This window comes from Antedon bifida, chromosome 4 (assembly GCF_963402885.1).
Source record: "Antedon bifida chromosome 4, ecAntBifi1.1, whole genome shotgun sequence".
NCBI lineage: Eukaryota > Metazoa > Echinodermata > Crinoidea > Comatulida > Antedonidae > Antedon > Antedon bifida.
Genome location: NC_136229.1, coordinates 15,311,295 through 15,332,991, shown reverse-complemented (window position 1 = coordinate 15,332,991; position 21,697 = coordinate 15,311,295). Strand labels below are relative to the sequence as shown.

General features: G+C 32.6%; 3 protein-coding genes across 5 annotated transcripts in view; 2 read left to right on the top strand and 1 right to left on the bottom strand.

The window, feature by feature from the left end:
- LOC144841351 (N-sulfoglucosamine sulfohydrolase-like) overlaps nt 1-21,697 on the top strand; it is an 87,103-nt gene that overhangs the window by 9,491 nt on the left and 55,915 nt on the right. The gene's annotated exons all lie outside the window — the stretch shown is intronic.
- LOC144841337 (protein sidekick-2-like) overlaps nt 1-21,697 on the bottom strand; it is an 85,144-nt gene that overhangs the window by 12,395 nt on the left and 51,052 nt on the right. For 2 of the 3 annotated variants that reach the window (XM_078697637.1, XM_078697638.1), the window contains exons 9-25: nt 20,921-21,041; nt 20,420-20,536; nt 20,151-20,183; nt 16,339-16,509; nt 15,692-15,970; nt 14,786-14,920; nt 14,406-14,576; nt 7,315-7,385; nt 6,448-6,789; nt 6,058-6,253; nt 5,614-5,712; nt 5,145-5,336; nt 4,481-4,780; nt 4,117-4,187; nt 2,476-2,710; nt 865-980; nt 461-647 (exon numbers count right to left, since the gene is read on the bottom strand). In XM_078697637.1, the coding sequence (XP_078553763.1) occupies nt 461-647; nt 865-980; nt 2,476-2,710; nt 4,117-4,187; nt 4,481-4,780; nt 5,145-5,336; nt 5,614-5,712; nt 6,058-6,253; nt 6,448-6,789; nt 7,315-7,385; nt 14,406-14,576; nt 14,786-14,920; nt 15,692-15,970; nt 16,339-16,509; nt 20,151-20,183; nt 20,420-20,536; nt 20,921-21,041 (2,836 nt within the window). The remainder of the gene's footprint in view (nt 1-460; nt 648-864; nt 981-2,475; nt 2,711-4,116; nt 4,188-4,480; nt 4,781-5,144; nt 5,337-5,613; nt 5,713-6,057; nt 6,254-6,447; nt 6,790-7,314; nt 7,386-14,405; nt 14,577-14,785; nt 14,921-15,691; nt 15,971-16,338; nt 16,510-20,150; nt 20,184-20,419; nt 20,537-20,920; nt 21,042-21,697) is intronic. The other variant, XM_078697639.1, reaches the window with a different exon arrangement.
- On the top strand, nt 8,852-11,047 carry LOC144841089 (tripartite motif-containing protein 2-like). Its single transcript, XM_078697270.1, has one exon. The coding sequence runs from the start codon at nt 8,879-8,881 to the stop codon at nt 11,045-11,047; it is 2,169 nt and encodes a 722-aa protein (XP_078553396.1). The 5' UTR covers nt 8,852-8,878.

Genomic DNA, 21,697 nt, shown 5'->3' with positions numbered 1-21,697 from the left:
AATGTAAAAAAAAATTCTAATACATATTTTTTTGAAATTAGAATGTTCATTCTAAAAAATCACTTTTCCCTCTAGACTAGGACAGGAGTTGTCCTAGAGGGATAGCGATGATTCTTGATATATAAATGGCCTAAATATATTGATGAATTTTCATGTAAGATACATATTGCAATCCATCAAACAACAACTAATAATTACAAGCAATAAGGACCCTTGAGCAATCTAGAAGCAACCAAAGCGACTTGTTATTACTTAATTCAGCAAGAAACAAAGATGCATGCTTATTTTTCATTTATGTTGTCAGTTATATTTCACTGTTTAAGATTGCTGCATAGAATTAAATTTAAACGGTAAAGAGAAAAACTCTTTTTTCATGAATAAAATAAAAAATCCTAAATTGTATTTTTTAAAGAAAATAATGTTGATTGAGTTACTGCAGTAACTGCAGGAAATGCCTTACCATTCTCAAATGTGGTTTCTTGTATAGTATTACTTGGTGTCCCATCTCCAATCCTTGTGTATGCTAAAACCTGTATGCTATATTGTGTGAATCCACGCAGGTCGCTTAACAGCAACAGCCTGGTGGCATAACCAGCAACATCTACAGCATATGAATTTGTCGGATTTGATGTCTCAAAATAGATCACCTTAAAAAAGGACAAACACAAATTATAAATTGTTACAAAACATGCAATGGGTGTAATGTTATTTCACATAGCAGATTTTTCTTTAAATTGATTAAGCTTCATTTGACATGTAGAAATAACTTTTCTAACATGGACACTATACAACATTGATAACTGGAGATCCTACAGCTGGGTACAGCTTCACATAACCATGAGAAAAGGCGAGTTTCAAACATACCTTAAAGCCCAGGATCTGTCCATTGTGCTCATCAGCCGGTACATCACCCCATGAGACCTGCATACCACTGGAGTTATATGCTACAGCTCGCACATCCTCTGGACCAGCACTTGGCACTGTAAAATATACATCCATGAATAAATAAATCACTCAACACAATATTTTGATATTTTTGATGTTTCAGTCAATATACTCGGATCGCCCTCAGAATGTTTGTATTATACTTTTCTTGAATAACGTTCATTACAAACCAAGCATAGCATCACACAATCATGAATGTGCTTCGTACCATACAAATGAGATTACTTTTTGGGGTGTCATGAGGGGATATTATTTATATAGAATAAATGGTATTTTTGATTAAACAGTTTAGCATCAAGTACACTTATTCCACGGTGGTGCTTCATTTCACAGTAATGTATTATTAAATTTAACCGTGTCATTCAAATTTCGTCTGCGGATAAAATGCTATAGGATGGTTTCTAGATAGTACAGAATATTATGACTAATTAACCAAAGTTTCTTGGGAAATAAACTTAACCAGCCATGTAATTGAACATGATGATGATGGCAGAACTTAATTGTCTTCTTATAAACTTTGTTGCTAATAAAAGCAAATGAAGCGTGTCAACAATTATAATAAAGTACGGTACTTGAAATGGGAAGAATTTTTCCATACGGATACAAGAAAAAAAAGCATCATGTCATAAATGGATACCAAAAATCAAATAAAGATTATTAAAAAAATTTTATATAATAAACTTTTTCATAAATAATATTATGCTTTTATTTATATATGTAAATATGCACAGAACCAGGTAACAACATCCCTATATAGATCTGGGCATTTGTGAATAAAAACATACTTAACAAAATATATACAGATATGTGGAGTTTAAAATGTAATTCTCAAACTAGGTCAAGCATGACGAAATAAAGAGATAGGTGTATTAACATTCGTCATTAAGATGGATCTCATTTAATTCTTTACAGGAAAATTAATTTCACTATCAATTTGTTGTTGATACCAGTGTAAATAAATGAGGGTTATAGCCTTCAGGGGAAACACGATTAGCGGGAAAGCAAAGATCAAGCACTTTAATTATCTTATGCTCTAGTTGTTATGATTTGCTAATGTTTGTAGGAAATGCACTTGGCTAATATTGTGTTTAACTACATTCCACCTAGTACACTGAAAAGCGTGGTGCTGGCATAAGAAAATGTATTAAATGTATATTTGTATGGGTTTATTCATATCTATTGTATGTATGAATAAGATATATACACTGCATAGATATGTTTCAATTGGAACATCTGAGTTAATACAACATTCAGGTAATTGCCTCTACATTTTATTATAAATAAAATTTGTAATCAAATACTTGCATAATATATTTCTTTTATTTTATATTTTTATTGTCAAAAAAGACGAACAATGCCACAAATAGCCGGCAGACTGAAACCATAACATAATATTTTTTATATCAATTAAAAACCAAAGAGGTTATATAATTAACTAGAGAGTCAACTCCAATGTAGTCAAAAGTGCATCACCATAGAGAAGAACCACATAACATCGGTCCTTACACCACTTTGCTGTCTACAACCTACCTGTATCGCTGGTTCTCTGTGTCTGTGCTGGACTTGTTGGTCCATTTCCAATCTTGTTATAGGCTAACACTACAACAGTGTACGCTGTCCATTCCTGCAGGTCCGGAATAATCATCTCGCGTCCATAAGGATCTGGTACGTTGTATTCAGAAGGAGCAGTGTCATTGTCACTTGACAATCGCCATTGGACTTTGTAACCTAGAGGAACGCCGTTCCATTGTTCATCAAGTAATGGCTGCGAAGACAGTAAACAATTTTAATACTTTGTATTTGAAGAAAGATAGTCCCATGATCAAGTATAACCCCACCCCCTAATTACTGTTGGCTTTTAGAAGAGTATTTCCTAGGCACTATTCAAGTATAACCCCACCCCCTAATTACTGTTTGTTTGCAGAAGAGTATTTCCAAGGCACTATTCAAGTATAACCCTACCCCCTAATTACTGTTTGTTTGCAGAAGAGTATTTCCTAGGCACTATTCAAGTATAACCCCATCCCCTAATTACTGTTGGCTTTTAGAAGAGTATTTCCTAGGCACTATTCAAGTATAACCCTACCCCCTAATTACTGTTTGTTTGCAGAAGAGAATTTCCAAGGTAATACCCAAGCCTAACCCCACCCTCTTAAATTTCTTACCTAAGCCCCTAGGACTAATACTTGGTAATATACGGTAATGAAATATTATTCATATTTCAATAAATAATGAAATGTGTATTGCTTGGTCACAGAACTTTAATTATAAATATGCAATTGACACAGCAATACATATGGAAGGCATAGCCTACTTTAGGATTTATTAAATAGGTCACTCATATGGAGGGTGACACATATCTCATAAAAAGATGAAATATATAGTATAGTATTATTACTAACTATACAGTTGTGTCATTTTAAAGAGGTTTTAAATACAATATTTTTATGTCAATTTTGAATTTGGAATCAACCTAGGTTTAAGAATTTTTGTAATTTTGTTCAAGACCCTTTATTAATACTGAATCTGAAGACGGTTGTAGTATAACAACGGAAAGGTTGAGGTATTCTTAACTTTTTTTTGGCAACAAATGGTGTACAAAAATCATGACTAGTGTTTAATCGCCATTCAATCTGTTGTGTGTCTGTTATGTAATTATATGCATTGTAAATGTGGATTTTGCTGTCCTATATAGATATATATATAAGATATAATAATTTGTAACATCCATTTTATTAAATCATCAATTAAACTATGTTGTATGAATAAATATTTTAGAGATTTTAAATACAAAATATGTTACACGTTAAGAAATTTAATAATTTTAAAGTCACTCAAGAATGCAACATTTTTGAGTTACAAAATTTCACACATAAAATATGGTATTAAATATATAAAATATGGTATTATGAATTAATTTATAACGGTTGAAATCTTTCAAATATTTCATTTATGACATCTTATATATCATTTCATCAATCCATTATATACAATCTTTATACAATTTAATATATTTTAATTCTATTTCAGTTGATGTCAGTTCAATGTGAAATATTAGCTTACTTAAATCCTTTGAATGTGTTAGACATTTTTTTGCTGCATTCTAAGAATATTTAAAGCAATTTCAAAATGTATATAAATTTATTTATAGTAAAAAAAATAATTACATACCACCCATCTGACTCTTAAAGACGTTTCACTGTAGGACCTTATAACAACTCCTTGTGGGTACACAGACGGATCTGCGGAAAAAACAAAGAAAATATCATAAGCAAAGATATTGTTCAGGTAACATTGAATTGTATTGTGTTGTTACACCCTTAATACCTACAGGTGGATACAAATAGCTAGGGGTTATTATACCCTTGTCATACCATATTTAAAGGCAGAGTAAAAATATATTCGATTTTTTACATGTTAATGCTATTTACAAAACCGATAGTTAGATTCTTACATCTACACACGCACCTAAACCACCAAACATAAGCTCATCTTAAACAATACATATAACTTTACAACTGTACACTGTACTTACTGTCTTGATGGGTTTGTGTGGATAATGAAGGCTCACTAGGTGCACTGGAGTTAACAATATTCGTTGCGATAATTCTAAAGCGATACGTTGTGTACGGAGTCAGGTTCGGGACAGTATAACCGGTTGATTCTGGATCTCTATGCTTGTATATGACCACCCACTGTTGACTGAAGCCAATCTGAGCCTCGGTTGTCCACTTACGGATACTGGTCTTACCGTCGTAGCCCTGGTTGAATTGGAGATACACTGACCTTGGCTGGACATTTGAGATTGCTAAGTTCATTGGGGGCATCGGAGGTTCTGAAATATAACATTTAGTATTTATAAACACAAGAGGCAAAGAACATTAATTCTAAACCGCCCGGTGATATACTGAAATTTAATTAATTAATTTGAAACGATAAAGATGAGGAAATCTGTGAGAATGAGAAAAAGTCGCCCCAACCGAGACTCGAACTCGGACCGCCTGCTTGATATGCAGATGTCCTAACCATTAGACCACTGGGGCTTTCATGGTATTGTTCGAACTCGTTATATATATATTAAGTGCACACATGTAAAAATACCAATGTCCATTTGAATATGCCTAAAAGGTTGCTTAACAGGTTCACTTTTTACACCTAATACATTATTTTACATAAATGAATCTTTTCACCCAACTGACCTGGTGGAACTCCCGACTTAATAGTAGCAGACGACCTCTCCCCCTGACCAATTTTTGTCCAAGCAGTTACAGTAATCTCATACAGGGTTTCGGCGGTGAGACCTGCAATTTCAGTTTTATTGGAAGTTGGTTCTTCGGTCCGTTGTTCAGATACAAACGGGTTGCCTACTTCCAACCAGCCAATTTGATAAGCTAAAACCAAGTAAATTTCACAAGTATTAATATTTTGTACTGGCATTAAATGTAGTATAACAAACAATAAAAGGTCAATTTACACATACAAGCAGTAAAAGGAAAACTGCATGCTTGTCCCACGTAGAATCTGTATTATCCTGAGCTTGTTTCTGCTCAACCGCTCGCACCACATTTTGAACAAATAATCATAAAAATAACATAGGTTCTATATTTCTGTATACCATTTATCGCTTATTGTTAACAATTGTCTGTGTAAATTGGTCTTTATACTTACATGTAATGACTCCGTTCGGCTCACTTGGAGGCTGCCATGTGACAATCAAGGAAGTGTCGTACACATCAGTAAAAGACAGGTCACCAACAGGTCCAGGAGCTGGTAAGAAAACAGAATACTGTATCATAAAATTGAACTTTTCATTGTATTAGATTAAAAAGATATTGCTTGTATCATCTGCACACATAATTCTAAAACGACTCGCATTATATCTAATAAATTCATAAATATGTTGTTTTTCCCAGAAACTAAACCTAATTGGAACAACCTTCCGCAGGAACCGATAGAAAAACCAATGATATTAAGCTGTGGTATGGTTCCTAATTAATAAATACAACAAAAAGGGACATTTAATGAAATCAATACAAATTGCACACTGATTGGTTGGCACAAGTGCATCACATAGTATGTTAATATTTTTAACCAAATCAAATGACAACTTACTGTCTTCCATGGTTAGCACTCTGATTGGTTGACTCAAGGGTCCGTCACCTGGTGTTGTATAGCATTTCACTGCTACCTCGTAATTGGTGTATTTCTTGAGCATTGTAAGATAGCTAACCTGTTGTTCATTCACTGTATCTATGGCAACATCAACAATTGTCACTTGGTCTTCCTGATTGGTCAACCATGCTAGCATCTTTGAGGAAAAAATGGTTTATGTTTAAAAACAACAATAAATAAAAGGATGTGTATTCTGTTTTTATTTATTAGGGACATCATTTATATATGTCTAAACAACAAATAAACTTAGATACTTCATATCAACATGCCTTCAATCAACAAAATAATTTGCAGCTACCAAGAATCAATGAAGGAAATTTGTTTTCTTACCTTATATCCTTGATTGATTCCATTGAGTGTCTGCGGATCAGGTGCTTTCCATTCCATACGGATTGACGTAGAATTTACAGCATATGCATTGACTTCTTGCGGGGCTTGCGTTGGAATTCCTTCCAATGTGCGTACCGTCACTACGTTGCTATACGCTCCAATCCCTGCTCGGTTATAGCCAGCGATTTCTATCCCATACACACTCCACGTAATGAGGTCTGTCAGCACATATGAAGTTTGCGTGCTGATGTTCAGTGTTTTGTAAGGGTGTGAATAGCCTTGGAGGCGATAACGTATGTTGTATCCTTGTAGTATTCCATTTAATGTTTCACTCGGTGGAGCCTTTGAAAAAGACAAATAAATGTCTTCTTTGTAAATATCTTGATTTTACAAATACTAGATCTAAAACTCTGTCTACACCATCAAACTTTACGTGACAAAAAAATGTTAATGTGCCCATATATGGACATGATCATGTCATATCACTACCGTATTTAAGCATATCACTACTATATTTGGGCACATCACACTTTTTTTGTCAAACTAGTTTGATAGTGTAGACAGAGCTTAATAAGTAAAGTGTAATCACTAATCACTACTCATTTTTTTTTTTATCATTGTAACAAAAGACAAACAATCCAAAAATGGATACTGTATTCCTTAAAAATAAAAACATTTAAAGATAATAAAATTGGCTGACCCAGGCCCTCTGCTGCTCTTAGCAATTGTTTCTAGTGCTCTTTTTTCATTTTCTTATTAATTTTAAACATTAATGTTTTATCATCTATATTTTTATGTTTTTATCGATTCGTACAAACAATTTGACTTATTTATTTAAGTGTGTGAAACTGAACAGCCTCTTCTCACCTGCCATTCCATGCTAATTTCAGTTGTAGATCTCGCAGATGCAACAACTCCTTGTGGTGGATCATCAGGAGCTGATTAAGAAAAGAATACAACAAACACGGTTAAATGGATTAAGATGGTGCTATCGTGTTTTTCAAAGTAAATTTCCATGACCGTTCTAGTCAAAATGCCAAATGGTTTTTGAACAGTTTTACACATGTTAGAATTGGACATGAACACAATGCCGATTGCTGTTTTTGAATGACATACAACAGGAAACTGATGATCTAACATTATTTTTATGTGTTTCAACAATTTTTCCCGATTTTACAGGAAACCAAGATATTTCGTTTCTTTACATCTCTTACAAAAGTCTTCCAGGAGGATCATGTATTTCGCCAACCTGATTTTACTTCTATGATTTTGTGATCAACAAAAGTAAAATGTATTATATATTATATTAATAAATACAGTATGATATTATCAGTATCATTAATAGCTGCCTAGAATGCAAACTCAATATTCTCTGGTTTATTATATTCATCCATATGAAAATAATAATAAAAAGCATAAAAACTAAATATAACAGAATGAAATATGGACAAAAAGGAAGGAGAGAAAAGGTAACTACATGTCTATCGAGCTCAACTTCCAAATAAAAAAAAAAAATCAATTATGAGAAATTTTAAAAATGGTACAGTATAAATTTAAAATGATTTAGTGATGATGAATGCAAATAGTAAAAAACTGCTCATGCTTTCTTGTTCTGGAGTTAAAATAACTAGATGTATTTTACACATGACTGTACACCATTTTATCCTATATTCAAGATGTCTTCCATAGCAACAGAATCGGTCACGCATTCAGTATAAAAGAACCATCTATTGTTTGTAGTCACACCACCATTAGTTATTATAAGACAACCAATAATATTGAATCGTTGATATTGATTGGGGAAAATTCAGTGCTATTTCTTCAAAGAATTGTTTTGCCTTCATTTATCAATATTATTATACAGTGGACTGCCACGTCAGCATCATCTTCAAGATTGTCAAAGATTTAGCAATCAAATATATTTGAAAGGTAAGGAAACTTTTAATATATACATTTAGTCTTTCTAATACAAATTATTCATACATAAAGTATCTCTTTGGAGATCCAGCTTGTGATTTAATACACTCCAAAATGAGGGTACATCAATTATGATCTCTGTTGCGTGTATTAGCTGTTCGGTTGTACCATGCTATACATACTACTGTAGATATCTGATCATATTTGTCATAATTCTCATCACATTTATTATTAATAATTAGTGCTTCTATAAATAGATGACTTTTGATCAATCTGGGAAATTTCCCCATGACATACATCCTACCATTATAACTTGTGGGGTCTAATGGTAGGATGTCTGCATAAAAAGCAAAAGAGTCTGTTTCGTTGCACGAAGAGGATTTTTTTTGTCAAACTAGTTTGATAGTGTAGACAGAGCTTAAGGACGACACAGCCATGTCAACCTTCCAAGAGTCACTAAAAAAACTACATAAGTATATCACTTTAGTAAAGCTTCAATGCTCTTCACTATAAAATGTTTATTTTAGTTATTGCAGGTTTCACAATGGCTACTGGTGATAGTGATTTAAGTCTGTTTCTTGAAAGTATAGATGAGAAGCTGCTATTGGAATGCAGCATATGTAGTGAAACACTAGACAATCCAAGATCACTTGCCTGCCTGCACAGCTTCTGTTTAGCATGTCTAGAGAAATGGGTAAAATCAAATCATGGAAAGCTATCGTGCCCGATTTGTCGCAAGTGGCATCCCATTCCTGATGGTGGGCTTGAAAAGCTTCCACCAAATACATTTGTTAATAACCTGCTAGAAATCACTGAGCAATTCAAGAAGAAAGAACAAGTGAAATGTGTTTGTGAAGCAACAGAACAGGTGACATACTACTGTAAGGAATGCAGACATTACTTGTGTTCCACATGTAGTAAACATCACAAAATGTTGCCAGTATTGGCAAGTCATACACTACTTACTGCAGGAGAAGTGCAATCAATGAATAAACAACAATTTGCTAATTTACATCCACCATTATGCTCCACTCATAAAAAACCACTGGAGTTATATTGTACAAAATGTAAAGTACCAATATGCATACAATGTGCAATAGTGGACCATGCAAAGGGAGCAAACCATGAACCAATTGACATTGTCTCAGGATTCAAAACATTTAAGGTAACTGCAGACAAATTGATGAACACTGCACATGAACATTTAGAAAAACTGGAAAATAGAATTGGAGTAGTGATAGAAAATGCTATGAAATTAGAAGAAAGTAAAGATGAAAGTTTGAAAAGTATCGATAAGCAGTTTGAAGAAATGGTGAAAATAATGAAGGAAAAGACATACAAACTGAAGACAAAGGTTGAAGAGAAGTTCATAAATGAAAAAATCGAAAATGATATGCAACTAAATGAACTGAGAAAAATCAAGTCAGATTTAAATACAAATGTGAGTTTTCTTAATCAGTCACTAAAGAGTGAGCCAGCAACTGCTATGATGTCAAGTGAGATTGCATTGAATACACTGAAGGATAAAATCAACAATCCAGAAGAAATTAAACAAAAGGACAAACAAATCAATTTTTTTGGAAACAAAACCACAATTGATTTGTTGAAACAATGCGATATTGGACATGTTACCCCCATTACAGCTAATGATCTGATTCTAGAAGGTCCTGAATGTGTGACACAAAGTCAACCAATTGTTGCCAGAATTAATGTATCACATAAAGTTGGTTTAAGTCAACTGAAAGCAACATGGACACATTCAACAGGAAAATACAACATTGGTCATGTTAAAGAAGTTAAAAATGATTATGTTATAGGAGGAGTATGTAAGAATCCAGGAATCTGTACATTAAATGTATATTTCAATGGGAACCCAATCAAACAATCACCACTTGCCATCAAAATAGAGGGGGAAGGACTAGTAAATTATTTTAAAGTTGATAAGAAGCCTATGGGACTAGTCAAATGTGATGATGATTGCTTGCTGATTTCTTTTGGTACAAATGAAATTCACAAATACAAACAATCAGGAAAATACATAGATAAAATTACTCTACCAGAAGATGTGCAAGTTTACAGAATGTACAAAATGAAGAATAACAACATAGCATTCAGTGATGTCGGTAATGAATGCATTCTAGTATGTGATATGAATGGTCATGTGATCAAATCCATTGGTAAGGGTGTATTAGAAGCCCCACAAGGTATTCACATAGATGAGGCATCAAATGTTATTTATGTAGCAGATTGGAACACTGAATGTGTGTTCATGTTTGACATCAATAGTGGTAATGAACTGATGAAGATAGGATCACAAAAAGAATTATTATATGGATACAATGATGTAACACTTACACAAACTGGGAAAGTGCTTGTAACAGATTGGGGAAATAGTCAAATTGTATTATATGATAATGAAGACCAGTTATTTAAAGTACTTATCAATGAAGGTGATGAAGATGGTATGGTGAAGTATCCTCGTGGAGTTGTAGTTGATGAGTATGATAACATCATTGTATCAAGTAAACGTAAACTACAACTATTCAGCAGTAATGGAAACTTTATTAAAACAATTTACAAGAAAGATGGAATTAAAAACACAGAGCAGTTATGTATCATTTCACCACATAAAATTGCTGTAGCTAATTGGATTGGAAACAGAATTATGATATCAAATTATTGAAGTTGACACAAAATTTAAGAGACTGCCCCTAGAAAAATTTGTTTGGACAAAAAAGTAAATAATTTTTCAGTTTAGAAAACATTATATTTATTTATTCTGCCTTTATACCATACAAAGCCTGTTTTTCAACCGCATTTGTACGCATCAATACAAATAATAATTAACGTTTTCATATTTACAAATATTTATTTATTCTAGTCTATTCCATGTTAACCATTTTACTGTCCACAACTGAGAGTAAAAACAAAATGGAGAGTAGTAATCTACATATTCCAGGCACAATTGAAGAGAGTAAAAACAAAATGGAGGGTAGTAATCTACATATTCCAGGCACATTTGAAGAGAGTAAAAACAAAATGGAGGGTAGTAATCTACATATTCCAGGCACAATTGAAGAGAGTAAAAACAAAATGGAGGGTAGTAATCTACATATTCCAGGCACAATTGAAGAGAGTAAAAACAAAATGAAAACAAGCAGTCTACATATTCCAGGCACAATTGAAGAGAGTAAAAACAAAATGAAAACAAGCAGTCTACATATTCCAGGCACAATTGAAGAGAGTAAAAACAAAATGAAAACAAGCAGTCTACATATTCCAGGCACAATTGAAGAGAGTAAAAACAAAATGGAGGGTAGTAATCTACATATTCCAGGCACAATTGAAGAGAGTAAAAACAAAATGGAGGGTAGTAATCTACATATTCCAGGCACAATTGAAGAGAGTAAAAACAAAATGAAAACAAGCAGTCTACATATTCCAGGCACAATTGAGAGTAAAACAAAATGAAAACAAGCAGTCTACATATTCCAGGCACAATTGAAGAGAGTAAAAACAAAATGAAAACAAGCAGTCTACATATTCCAGGCACAATTGAAGAGAGTAAAAACAAAATGAAAACAAGCAGTCTGCATATTCCAGGCACAATTGAAGAGAGTAAAAACAAAATGAAAACAAGCAGTCTACATATTCCAGGCACAATTGAAGAGAGTAAAAACAAAATGAAAACAAGCAGTCTACATATTCCAGGCACAATTGAAGAGAGTAAAAACAAAATGAAAACAAGCAGTCTACATATTCCAGGCACAATTGAAGAGAGTAAAAACAAAATGAAAACAAGCAGTCTACATATTCCAGGCACAATTGAGAGTAAAACAAAATGAAAACAAGCAGTCTACATATTCCAGGCACAATTGAAGAGAGTAAAAACAAAATGAAAACAAGCAGTCTACATATTCCAGGCACAATTGAAGAGAGTAAAAACAAAATGAAAACAAGCAGTCTACATATTCCAGGCACAATTGAAGAGAGTAAAAACAAAATGAAAACAAGCAGTCTACATATTCCAGGCACAATTGAAGAGAGTAAAAACAAAATGAAAACAAGCAGTCTACATATTCCAGGCACAATTGAGAGTAAAACAAAATGAAAACAAGCAGTCTACATATTCCAGGCACAATTGAAGAGAGTAAAAACAAAATGAAAACAAGCAGTCTACATATTCCAGGCACAATTGAAGAGAGTAAAAACAAAATGAAAACAAGCAGTCTACATATTCCAGGCACAATTGAAGAGAGTAAAAACAAAATGAAAACAAGCAGTCTACATATTCCAGGCACAATTGAGAGTAAAACAAAATGAAAACAAGCAGTCTACATATTCCAGGCACAATTGAAGAGAGTAAAAACAAAATGAAAACAAGCAGTCTACATATTCCAGGCACAATTGAAGAGAGTAAAAACAAAATGAAAACTAGATTTAATTCGTCACTATGACAAATTATAGGTTATATGCATTTGATTAAAATAAAGATAATTGATTTGTAAAAGATATATTGATTGATTGATTTTCTCAGAATCTTTAATTATTTATAATATATGCTAGGATCTTGCTAAGGCAAATACAATAGCCGGTATCGCAATCCGATCAAAGATCCCTCTGCGTATAATGTCATAAACCACATTTGTTACATAATAATAAAGACATAAGTTTCTTTTTATCTAGATTTCATTATAAATCATGTGTATAATCTATACACTAAGAAATAAAATTGAACAAACAATACAAATAATAAAAAAAATCTTATTTCGTTTCGTTACCCAAGGTGAGGCTCGATCTCGGTACCTTGAATGCCATAAACACGAGCACAGACCACCGAGCCATACACAACTTACTAAAACATGTAGAAAGGTTCCTCTGTGTATTTACTATTCAGTAGCCACTTTGGTGCAGATAGATTATTACATACCGCAATGAATTATAATTTATTACTATGATGACATCTTTAAAAATTTAAAAATTTAAAAAAATGATGCACTGTCAAACTATATACTTTTAACTTTAATATATGAACTTTTTAAGAAAGAAAGTTAATGTTAAGTTTGTTATTTCGGCCTAAGAAAATGTCAAAATTTGTTTGATTGTCGAAATTAATTTTTTTTAATTCAATATGCAATTAATGATGACTTAATCAACTTTTGTTCTCTTAATTTGATAATAAATCATACATATTATACATACACTTCAAGAAAATGAAATAAAAAATAGGTGTTCCCCAGCATTCTGACGATATATATTAATTTTAAAATTTAGCATATTTTCACTATTTTGTTAACTTATACGTGCGTAGCCTGTCACTTTTGACATGCTTATATAATGCAATTTCGAGTTGAAAAGTGAATCAAATAGGATGATATTATTAAAGAAAGGTTGTAAAACAGAAATCGGGCAAAAATAGTGCGCAATAACGTTTAACGCGCAGTGCGCGTGCAAAATTCTGCGCACTCGTGGCAATTTTTTAAAGCTTAAAATTGCCTGAAACGTACTCTAATTTCATCAAAAATAAATTTTGACAATTTTAAAACTTTTAAGCGCGCGTACGCATGCGTTATATGCGCTACGCACGTAATTATATTGCCAAATGATGAAATATGACCTGAAATTTATGAGTACCAAATTTTGTTTAAAAGTGATTCATGCTTGTGAAGATATGATTACAAACGTGATTTCATTAAATCGCGCGTAGACCGCGTAATTTATGATTGCGCACCGTGAAAACATAACCACATCGATTCCTGGCCATAAGGAATATACTCTGAAAAATTGACTTAGCTAGATGAAACTGATGCCAAGATAATTCACGGACAAAATAGTGCTAAGGAAAGAATAAATAAAATAAATAAATAAATAAATAAATAAATAAAGATCCTGACAGAATCAAGAGGTTATATGCATATCATGCATATAACCTAACAAGCAGTCTACATATTCCAGGTACAATTGAGAGTAAAACAAAATGAAATGTGTTCAATTGCAATCTGTCCTAGTACCTATAATAAATCTATATTTGCTTTACTTACGTTCTTCTGGTAAAGATACACGATCAGTGACGGCACTTGTGGACCCTGCACCAACACTGTTAACAGGCGTTATCCGATAGCGATACGAATGAGCCGGTCTAATACTGTCTTTCACGGTCAGGGTAGTGTCTGTTGGGTTCACATTTGTTAAAATCGTTGCAAATGCATCCACTGAAATGGGAAAAAAAAGGTTTTCATACAGAATGTACTCAGTAACTTTTAAAATTTTAATCTTAAAGGGGGAATTAGGTCAAACTTAATAAAACAAGTCAATGGAAGATACAACTTAAGTACTAAAGGATCATGTCAAAACTATCCTACTACTAAATTTTGGGATGGGTATATTTCCTAGTATTTGTTATCTTAAAAACGTCACTTACAGTCTTCTTGTTGTTCCACAATGTATCGCACCAGCGGGCTATTTCCATCAAATCCTGGCGTCCAACTCAGCACAATTGTCCTGGCTTGAACGTTACTCAACTGCACCATAAGATTCAATGGTGCATGAGGCAATTCTGAAAATATAAATTAAATTTAATTTAAAAATAATTACTTTATTGTTAACATTACATAAACACCCCTCTCCACAAATGGTATAGACCACAAACTCATGATATGTGGGAGCATCCATTTATTTTTTAGAATAGGCTATTGTTGGTTTATCCAGGTAAGCCAGGCATGAAATAGACTAACTATTATAAACATTATCATCATAAACATTTATCTAGGACATGTTATCAAACAATATCCATTGATTATTCAAATCTTTACTTCTTTAACAAATTATTAGAACAAATAAAAGTGAATTATACGTTGTCATGACAATAGTACACAGTAATTACATTGCTATGGAAATACAATATACATATATTAAAAGACAAAATTAATGTATTTCATTGATTTTTCAGCTGCAATCTTATTTCCTGTAAAAGGTTTAATTTTGTTAAATTGAAGCGAAATCAAATTACCATCAGTATTTTACGATGTAGTAGTATATAACGCTATACTAGACAATAATGAAGTTACTAGGAAACTTTAACGATACCAAGGTTAGAGGAATGTTTCAATTTTCATAGATTAAACATGATAGTACTAGAGAAATATGAAGAATAGAAACTAAACGAATGTCTTACAAGCGAAGGCTAGTTGCCAATTCAACCAAAGCAACAACAAAAAATGAATCCATGGAAAGTTCTGTTGTGAAGGGTTTGCAGTAAATTAGCCATAAAAAAGCCCTCTCCCTCTAGCATTGGATTGGGAACCCTGATATTTAACGCTTTACTTACCCAATATTGTAAGACGAGCTTTAGCCGAGTCATCTCCGGCTGATGATGTCACATTACACTCGTACAACCCCTTATCGCTTTGTCTTGCTTGAGTAATCCGGAGTGAACCATCAGATAACCGATTGAAACGTGAATCAAGAAAGTCTACTGGAGCGCCCTCTTGGTACCAAATGATGTTGATATTGACAGTAGGATCGTAACTGATGATGCAGTTGATGGTGGTATCTGCTCCTAGGATTACTTCAGTGTTTATGGGTCTGGTTGCAATGTATGTCCGTTCTAAACAAAAAAATTATGATAAAATGAGAATATTAAGGCTTTATTTTTATTAACTTGTATAATTTTAGATTTTAAAATGTGTTTACATTGCTGTCGTTTTTAAGAAATATATTTAGAGGACGAGTACTTAAGTACAGTACCGTGTATGTTTGAAGTGGACCTGTAGCTTGGTGTTTAACGTGCTTGCTTTTCAATCCCAAGGTCTAGGGTTCAATCCTGACGTAGTCCTGACCTAGTGCCAGGGTTAAACTAACAACTCTTTCAAAGACTTAGCTTATAAGCACGATAAAATGTAAAATAGTTTATCAATCCTGTAATTGGTGAGTTACTCACCGTTACATGTGTATGAAAGAAGAAGTGGTACTTACTTTGGACCAATAGATAAGCGCTAGCATTAACAGATCCTACAGAGTTTTGTGCAATGCATGTATAGAGTCCAGTATCTGAAGTCCTTGCACTCAACAGGACAAGATCACCATTGTCATTTAACACAAAGTTATTGTCAACAGCATAGTCATCAGTGACAATTAGTGTTTCACCTACAAAAAAAGAATTCAAAAAATTATACTTTCAGAAAAATTTATGGCATATTCATAGCAAAATAAACAATGCACATCGCTATTGCAAGTTGGATTGATTAAATTTACCCTACTACAGCAGCTATCCTGTGGAGATGCAGTTTATTAGTATATATAATATTGTATTCTCAATATCTATTATTATAATCTATTATCCAACAAATTTGCATTCATATATACTATGAATATAGGATTTAGAAAACCTGGGGCATGAACCAACCATTTTAATAAACAATTTACACATAATATTTTCAGATTGAGCTGTTTTTTCTTTTCTAATACATATAAGATATAAAGTTATTTTGAATTCAGTGCACTGAAATAGGGTACAGCTACTAGAGAAACACGCTTATCAAAATGACACGATTGCATTTGGGCACTGCACAACATCTCATAATGATTGATTCGGAAAGATAGCAAATTGCACCCACGGGTCATCAGCTGTAAACTTAAACTTTAAATGCTGATGATTTTATCAACCAATTTCTCATTACAGTTGAGACCCTGAAGCCAATATTATTATACTTAATGGTGAGCAACTTTACATTCATGTCTATGCCTTCATACTAACTAGTTTCACAAAAATCTTGAGCATATTCATCCTATTCCTAACACTTGACATAGTTTAACAACATTTTTATAGTTTTTGAAATCACAATAAATCTAGTTTTGAGTCATCCAGTCAAAATTTATTTACCTTGTAAAGGTGATGAGATCGAGAAATATTCTGATAAAGGTTGGTGGCGGCGATGGTAATATTGATAAGTGGTGGTGTTAATATTGATAAGTGGTGGTGGTAATATTGATAAGTGGTGGTGGTGGTGGTGGTGTTGATGACGTTGATATAGTGGTGATGACGATAATATTGGCTAAATGGCTATACCCCCTTTACATAGCCTAGCAAAACTCTAGAGTTTTATACACACACAGATCTCAACACCAACATTTGTATGGTGTGCACCTTTGTGTGTGTAAACTTTTTTAAGCCAAAGAAAGGGGTATTAGGGTAAATATCAAATTGGTAATTGTAATGATGTTAATATTCATTTAAAAATAAAAAATACATAATAAGGGATGAAAGTAAACAGCAGGCCAATAGTACTGATATAGCTTAACTACAAACAAAAGTTAAGAAATCTTAAAAAAGATCATCAGATCATTCTCAATCTCTACATTCCATTTTAAAACTGGAGTCCATTGGGATGATGCAAAATAGGATTTTCATAATGCACTGCAGGAAAAAATGTAGAACTTTTTCTTTCTGAAAATTGTTGGGTGTCAGTTTCAGGTGATGATTGTATTGTATAGAATTATATAACAACAAACATTAAGCATTGTGTAAAACTCAAAAGTAAAACATGCATATTAAAACATACCACTATTCCAATTAAGAATTAAGTTGGGATATCTCAAAAACATCTGCATACATTATGATTGCTAAATGCAATAATTCAGAGAGTGAGACACGATTCTCAATTTTTCCCTTTCAACCAATTTGTGTGAAAAGTGTCCTCTTCAGGTGACAAGACAGCAATTTACAGCAATTTAATAGCCAGCAGCCTACACAACAGACCTAGTCTCATTCAAACGAATGCAAAATTTAACATCCAATATAAAAAACACGGAAATGTGCACTCGTAAATATACAGCCATGACCGTCCTTCTTTTCAAAGTCTTTAAGTAATACATTCAACCCATATTAGATATCTCATTTAATGTGTCGCTTTAGTTTTAAATCACATTTGAGGCCGACCACAGCAATGTGCATGGCATATTCACAATAAACTATATATTATTATATCATAATTTTCCTTCATTTTTTTTAGTTATTACATATCATGTTTTAAAAGAAAAGTTCTGGAAAAAAATTACTTTTCTTAATATTTCCAAAAATAATAAATAATAAATAAATAATGTACAATTGCCGTTAACTATTCTGTTTAAAATTTGCTAAATTGTTTCAATTTTAAATAACTTTCCTAAAACATAATTTTTTTAAGCACAAATTGTACTATAATTTGATATGCAATATAAAATTTCAACTGCAACCTATAGATCATTCTGTCTTGACTTTATAAGCAAATGTATAAAGATCAGACGTGTCATGTATACACTATAAACTTTCGTTTTTTAAGACATTTATTGATGTGGGACTAAAAATCTATCTGGCAAATATTTTAAAGACTTGTGATCACTAAAGGTGCAATGGTTGTTTGTCGTCACGACCTAGGATCCACCAAAGTTTTGTTGAAGAATAGAGTGCGGAAGTGTATCACAATGGCCCTTAAATGCACTGTAGAATTAGCATTATGTAACATGTTGCTATGTTCTATTAAATATAGGATAACAATTCATAGACAGCTCAGGAGAACACTGGCATTTGAACACGAGTCAGTAGAGTTTAAATGAGGGATGGGGAAAATCATGCGTAGATACTAGATACCTGGGCCAGCTCAGGACATCACTGACATTTGAACATGAGTCAATACAGTTTAAGCGAGGGATGGGGAAAATCATGCGTTGAGACTAGATACCTAGGCCAGCTCAAGACAACACTGACATTTCAACACGAGTCAGTCCAGTTTAAAATTGCGAGATGGGGAAAATCATATGTTAAGACTATAGATATATGAGCCAGTATTTGGCAAAGACACCTAAAACCTCAGCCCCAGTAATTAAAGTAAAATGAAGGATCTACAAATAATATTTTATATCCGTTACAAAAGAAAGATAGATTATTGAGTTGTTGTAATTTAGTTGGGCTTAATTTCTGCAAGACGACTGCTATTTTGTATGTGTTAACATCATAAATTGCCTGAATACTGTATAAATTATTTGACAATGAGAGAATAATGTTTATAAATATACATTTAAATTGACAGGGTTAAAATGTATAATACATTTACTACGTGTTTAATCATACAACATAAACTGAAGTTGAATATAAAACACACTTTGTACTACGGTATACATTTTAAACAGTCAATTATTTCCATTATTAGTTGCTAAAGATTTTTTAATGTGTTATTGTTAGCTCAACTTTTAAACTTTAAAATCCAAAATGTTAATCAAAATATTACAGATCATTCTATTGGGAATAAATTGTTAGAATTAGATGTTTAAACAAGAACCATTTAATTTGTACATGAAATTCCACAATGTATAAATTTAGTCCCATGTTATTAGTTATTTTCCAAATTATGTTCATCCATTATTTTTAATAAACCAATATAAAAAAGACTCTAAATAAAAATATATATTATAGTGATTGTATCAAACAAACAAGCATGGTATAGACAAAGGAATCAATGGGGTAATACATACAAACAAACATTCTACTCAACTGAGTATGCCACTTTTGCATGATGTATATTACTAACAAATACTTTACTGTAATAATTCTACTAGCATTTCTTAAGGCATAACTCAAAGTAGTTTCTATGAATGTATATGCCTTTTTTAAAGCAAACATTTAAACTGATTCCTCTGTCTTTGCCCAATTGATTAAAATGCATATTAAATCTAGGTTTAACTGTAGAGCATTAGATAAAAAGAGCATTAGATAAAAAGAACATTAGGTAAAACCAAGTCAAATACACAACCTGGAAACGTGTAAGACGAATTGGTATAGTCGACTGCAAAGAAAAACATTTTAAACGACGCAACAGTTAAACACATAGTGGCAATATTAAGGAAGCCTGCATATTGGTTCAATGTAATCATCGTGATCACATCTTCATTTTGCTTTACTCATGATAATAAACAAAAAATTAATCATAGTAAACTTTTGATTTTCTTTTTAATCCTGTAGCTACTTCTTAAAAGCACTAGTTAGCTTTGACATGAAATATTTAAATTTCATTAGTTTTACCTTTCATCCAAGTGACAGTAGGCGCAGGAGCACCGACCGTATGACAATGAAGCAACGTACGAGTCGTCTCAATTACAGTTGTATCATTTGGACGGACAACCATCATTGGTGGGATTCCTGTAAAACAATAATTTAATAAGTGGAAAACAAATATATGTATATGTCCCAAATATGTTTCCATTTATTGGGGAAAAATTGATGATTAATGTACAAACACCATGATACTATCTAATTGTGTAACATGTCTCTTTAGGTCAGTGGATTATATTATGACGTTCTTCCTATACTGCCCTCTATAATAGCGAGCTTGCGTTTTCATAATGCACAACTTGAAGTTCACTCTGTGCATGCTCAGAAACACAATAAACATGCACTGAGCGATTAAGCAATATTAAGTCATGTCATGAAAAGTAAGTTGATACTAACAGGAAGAAGAAAGAAAAACTGTATTGTAGAAAGCAATACAAGAGGAAATCGTAAAAACATATAAAATGTACAAACTTTCAACTTGAAGTCTTGTGTCTGAGATGGCTTCATCTACTTCGTTACTAATCTCACATTGGAACATCCCAGCATCAGATGCTGCTAGGTCCTGGATTTGGAGGCTACCACTGGCAAGTACCTACATGAAAATATACACCATTACTTACTGTATGAAAAATGATATACTATTGATTATATTCATTCTTACATAAATTATCTCTAGACTGTGAAATGAACAAGTAACAATATTTGGTTTAACACTAAGGCGAACCTTATCAGGGGATACCCGTCAAGGGGACACTTTGCTGGGTCATAAAAATGTCCCCTTACTAGGTGTTCTACTAAAATAAACTGCAGTTTAAATGGGAAACATTTGTTATATCTATCTAATAAACAATAACTAGAACAATCGTCTCGTATCAATATCGGTTTGAATATCAAATTGAATCATTTTGCCTGCATTTCATTCCTCTTCACTGAATCCAAATCCAGAAATTATGCTAAAGAAAACAAACTGAAAACAACAACCAAAGGCAATACATCTAGGATTGAAGAAAACACTTATGTTGTAAACTTAAAGTAGATTCTGCTTGGATACAATGATTATTGCTTGAAAAAATAACTATCAGGATATTGCTGTAAAGTCTCCAATTACCAGTTATGGCATTTAAAAGAAAAACAACCTTTGTAACGTGTACATTTCTGATTCATGTACACTTTTGACATTGTATTGTTGATACCAAGCTTTGGTACTGTTATAATATAATATCACAATAATGCAGTTATAACCCTGAG

Bases quoted from the DNA above. Each gene is read 5' to 3' on its own strand.
- LOC144841089 (XM_078697270.1), top strand. From the start codon at position 8,879: ATGTTTATTTTAGTTATTGCAGGTTTCACAATGGCTACTGGTGATAGT.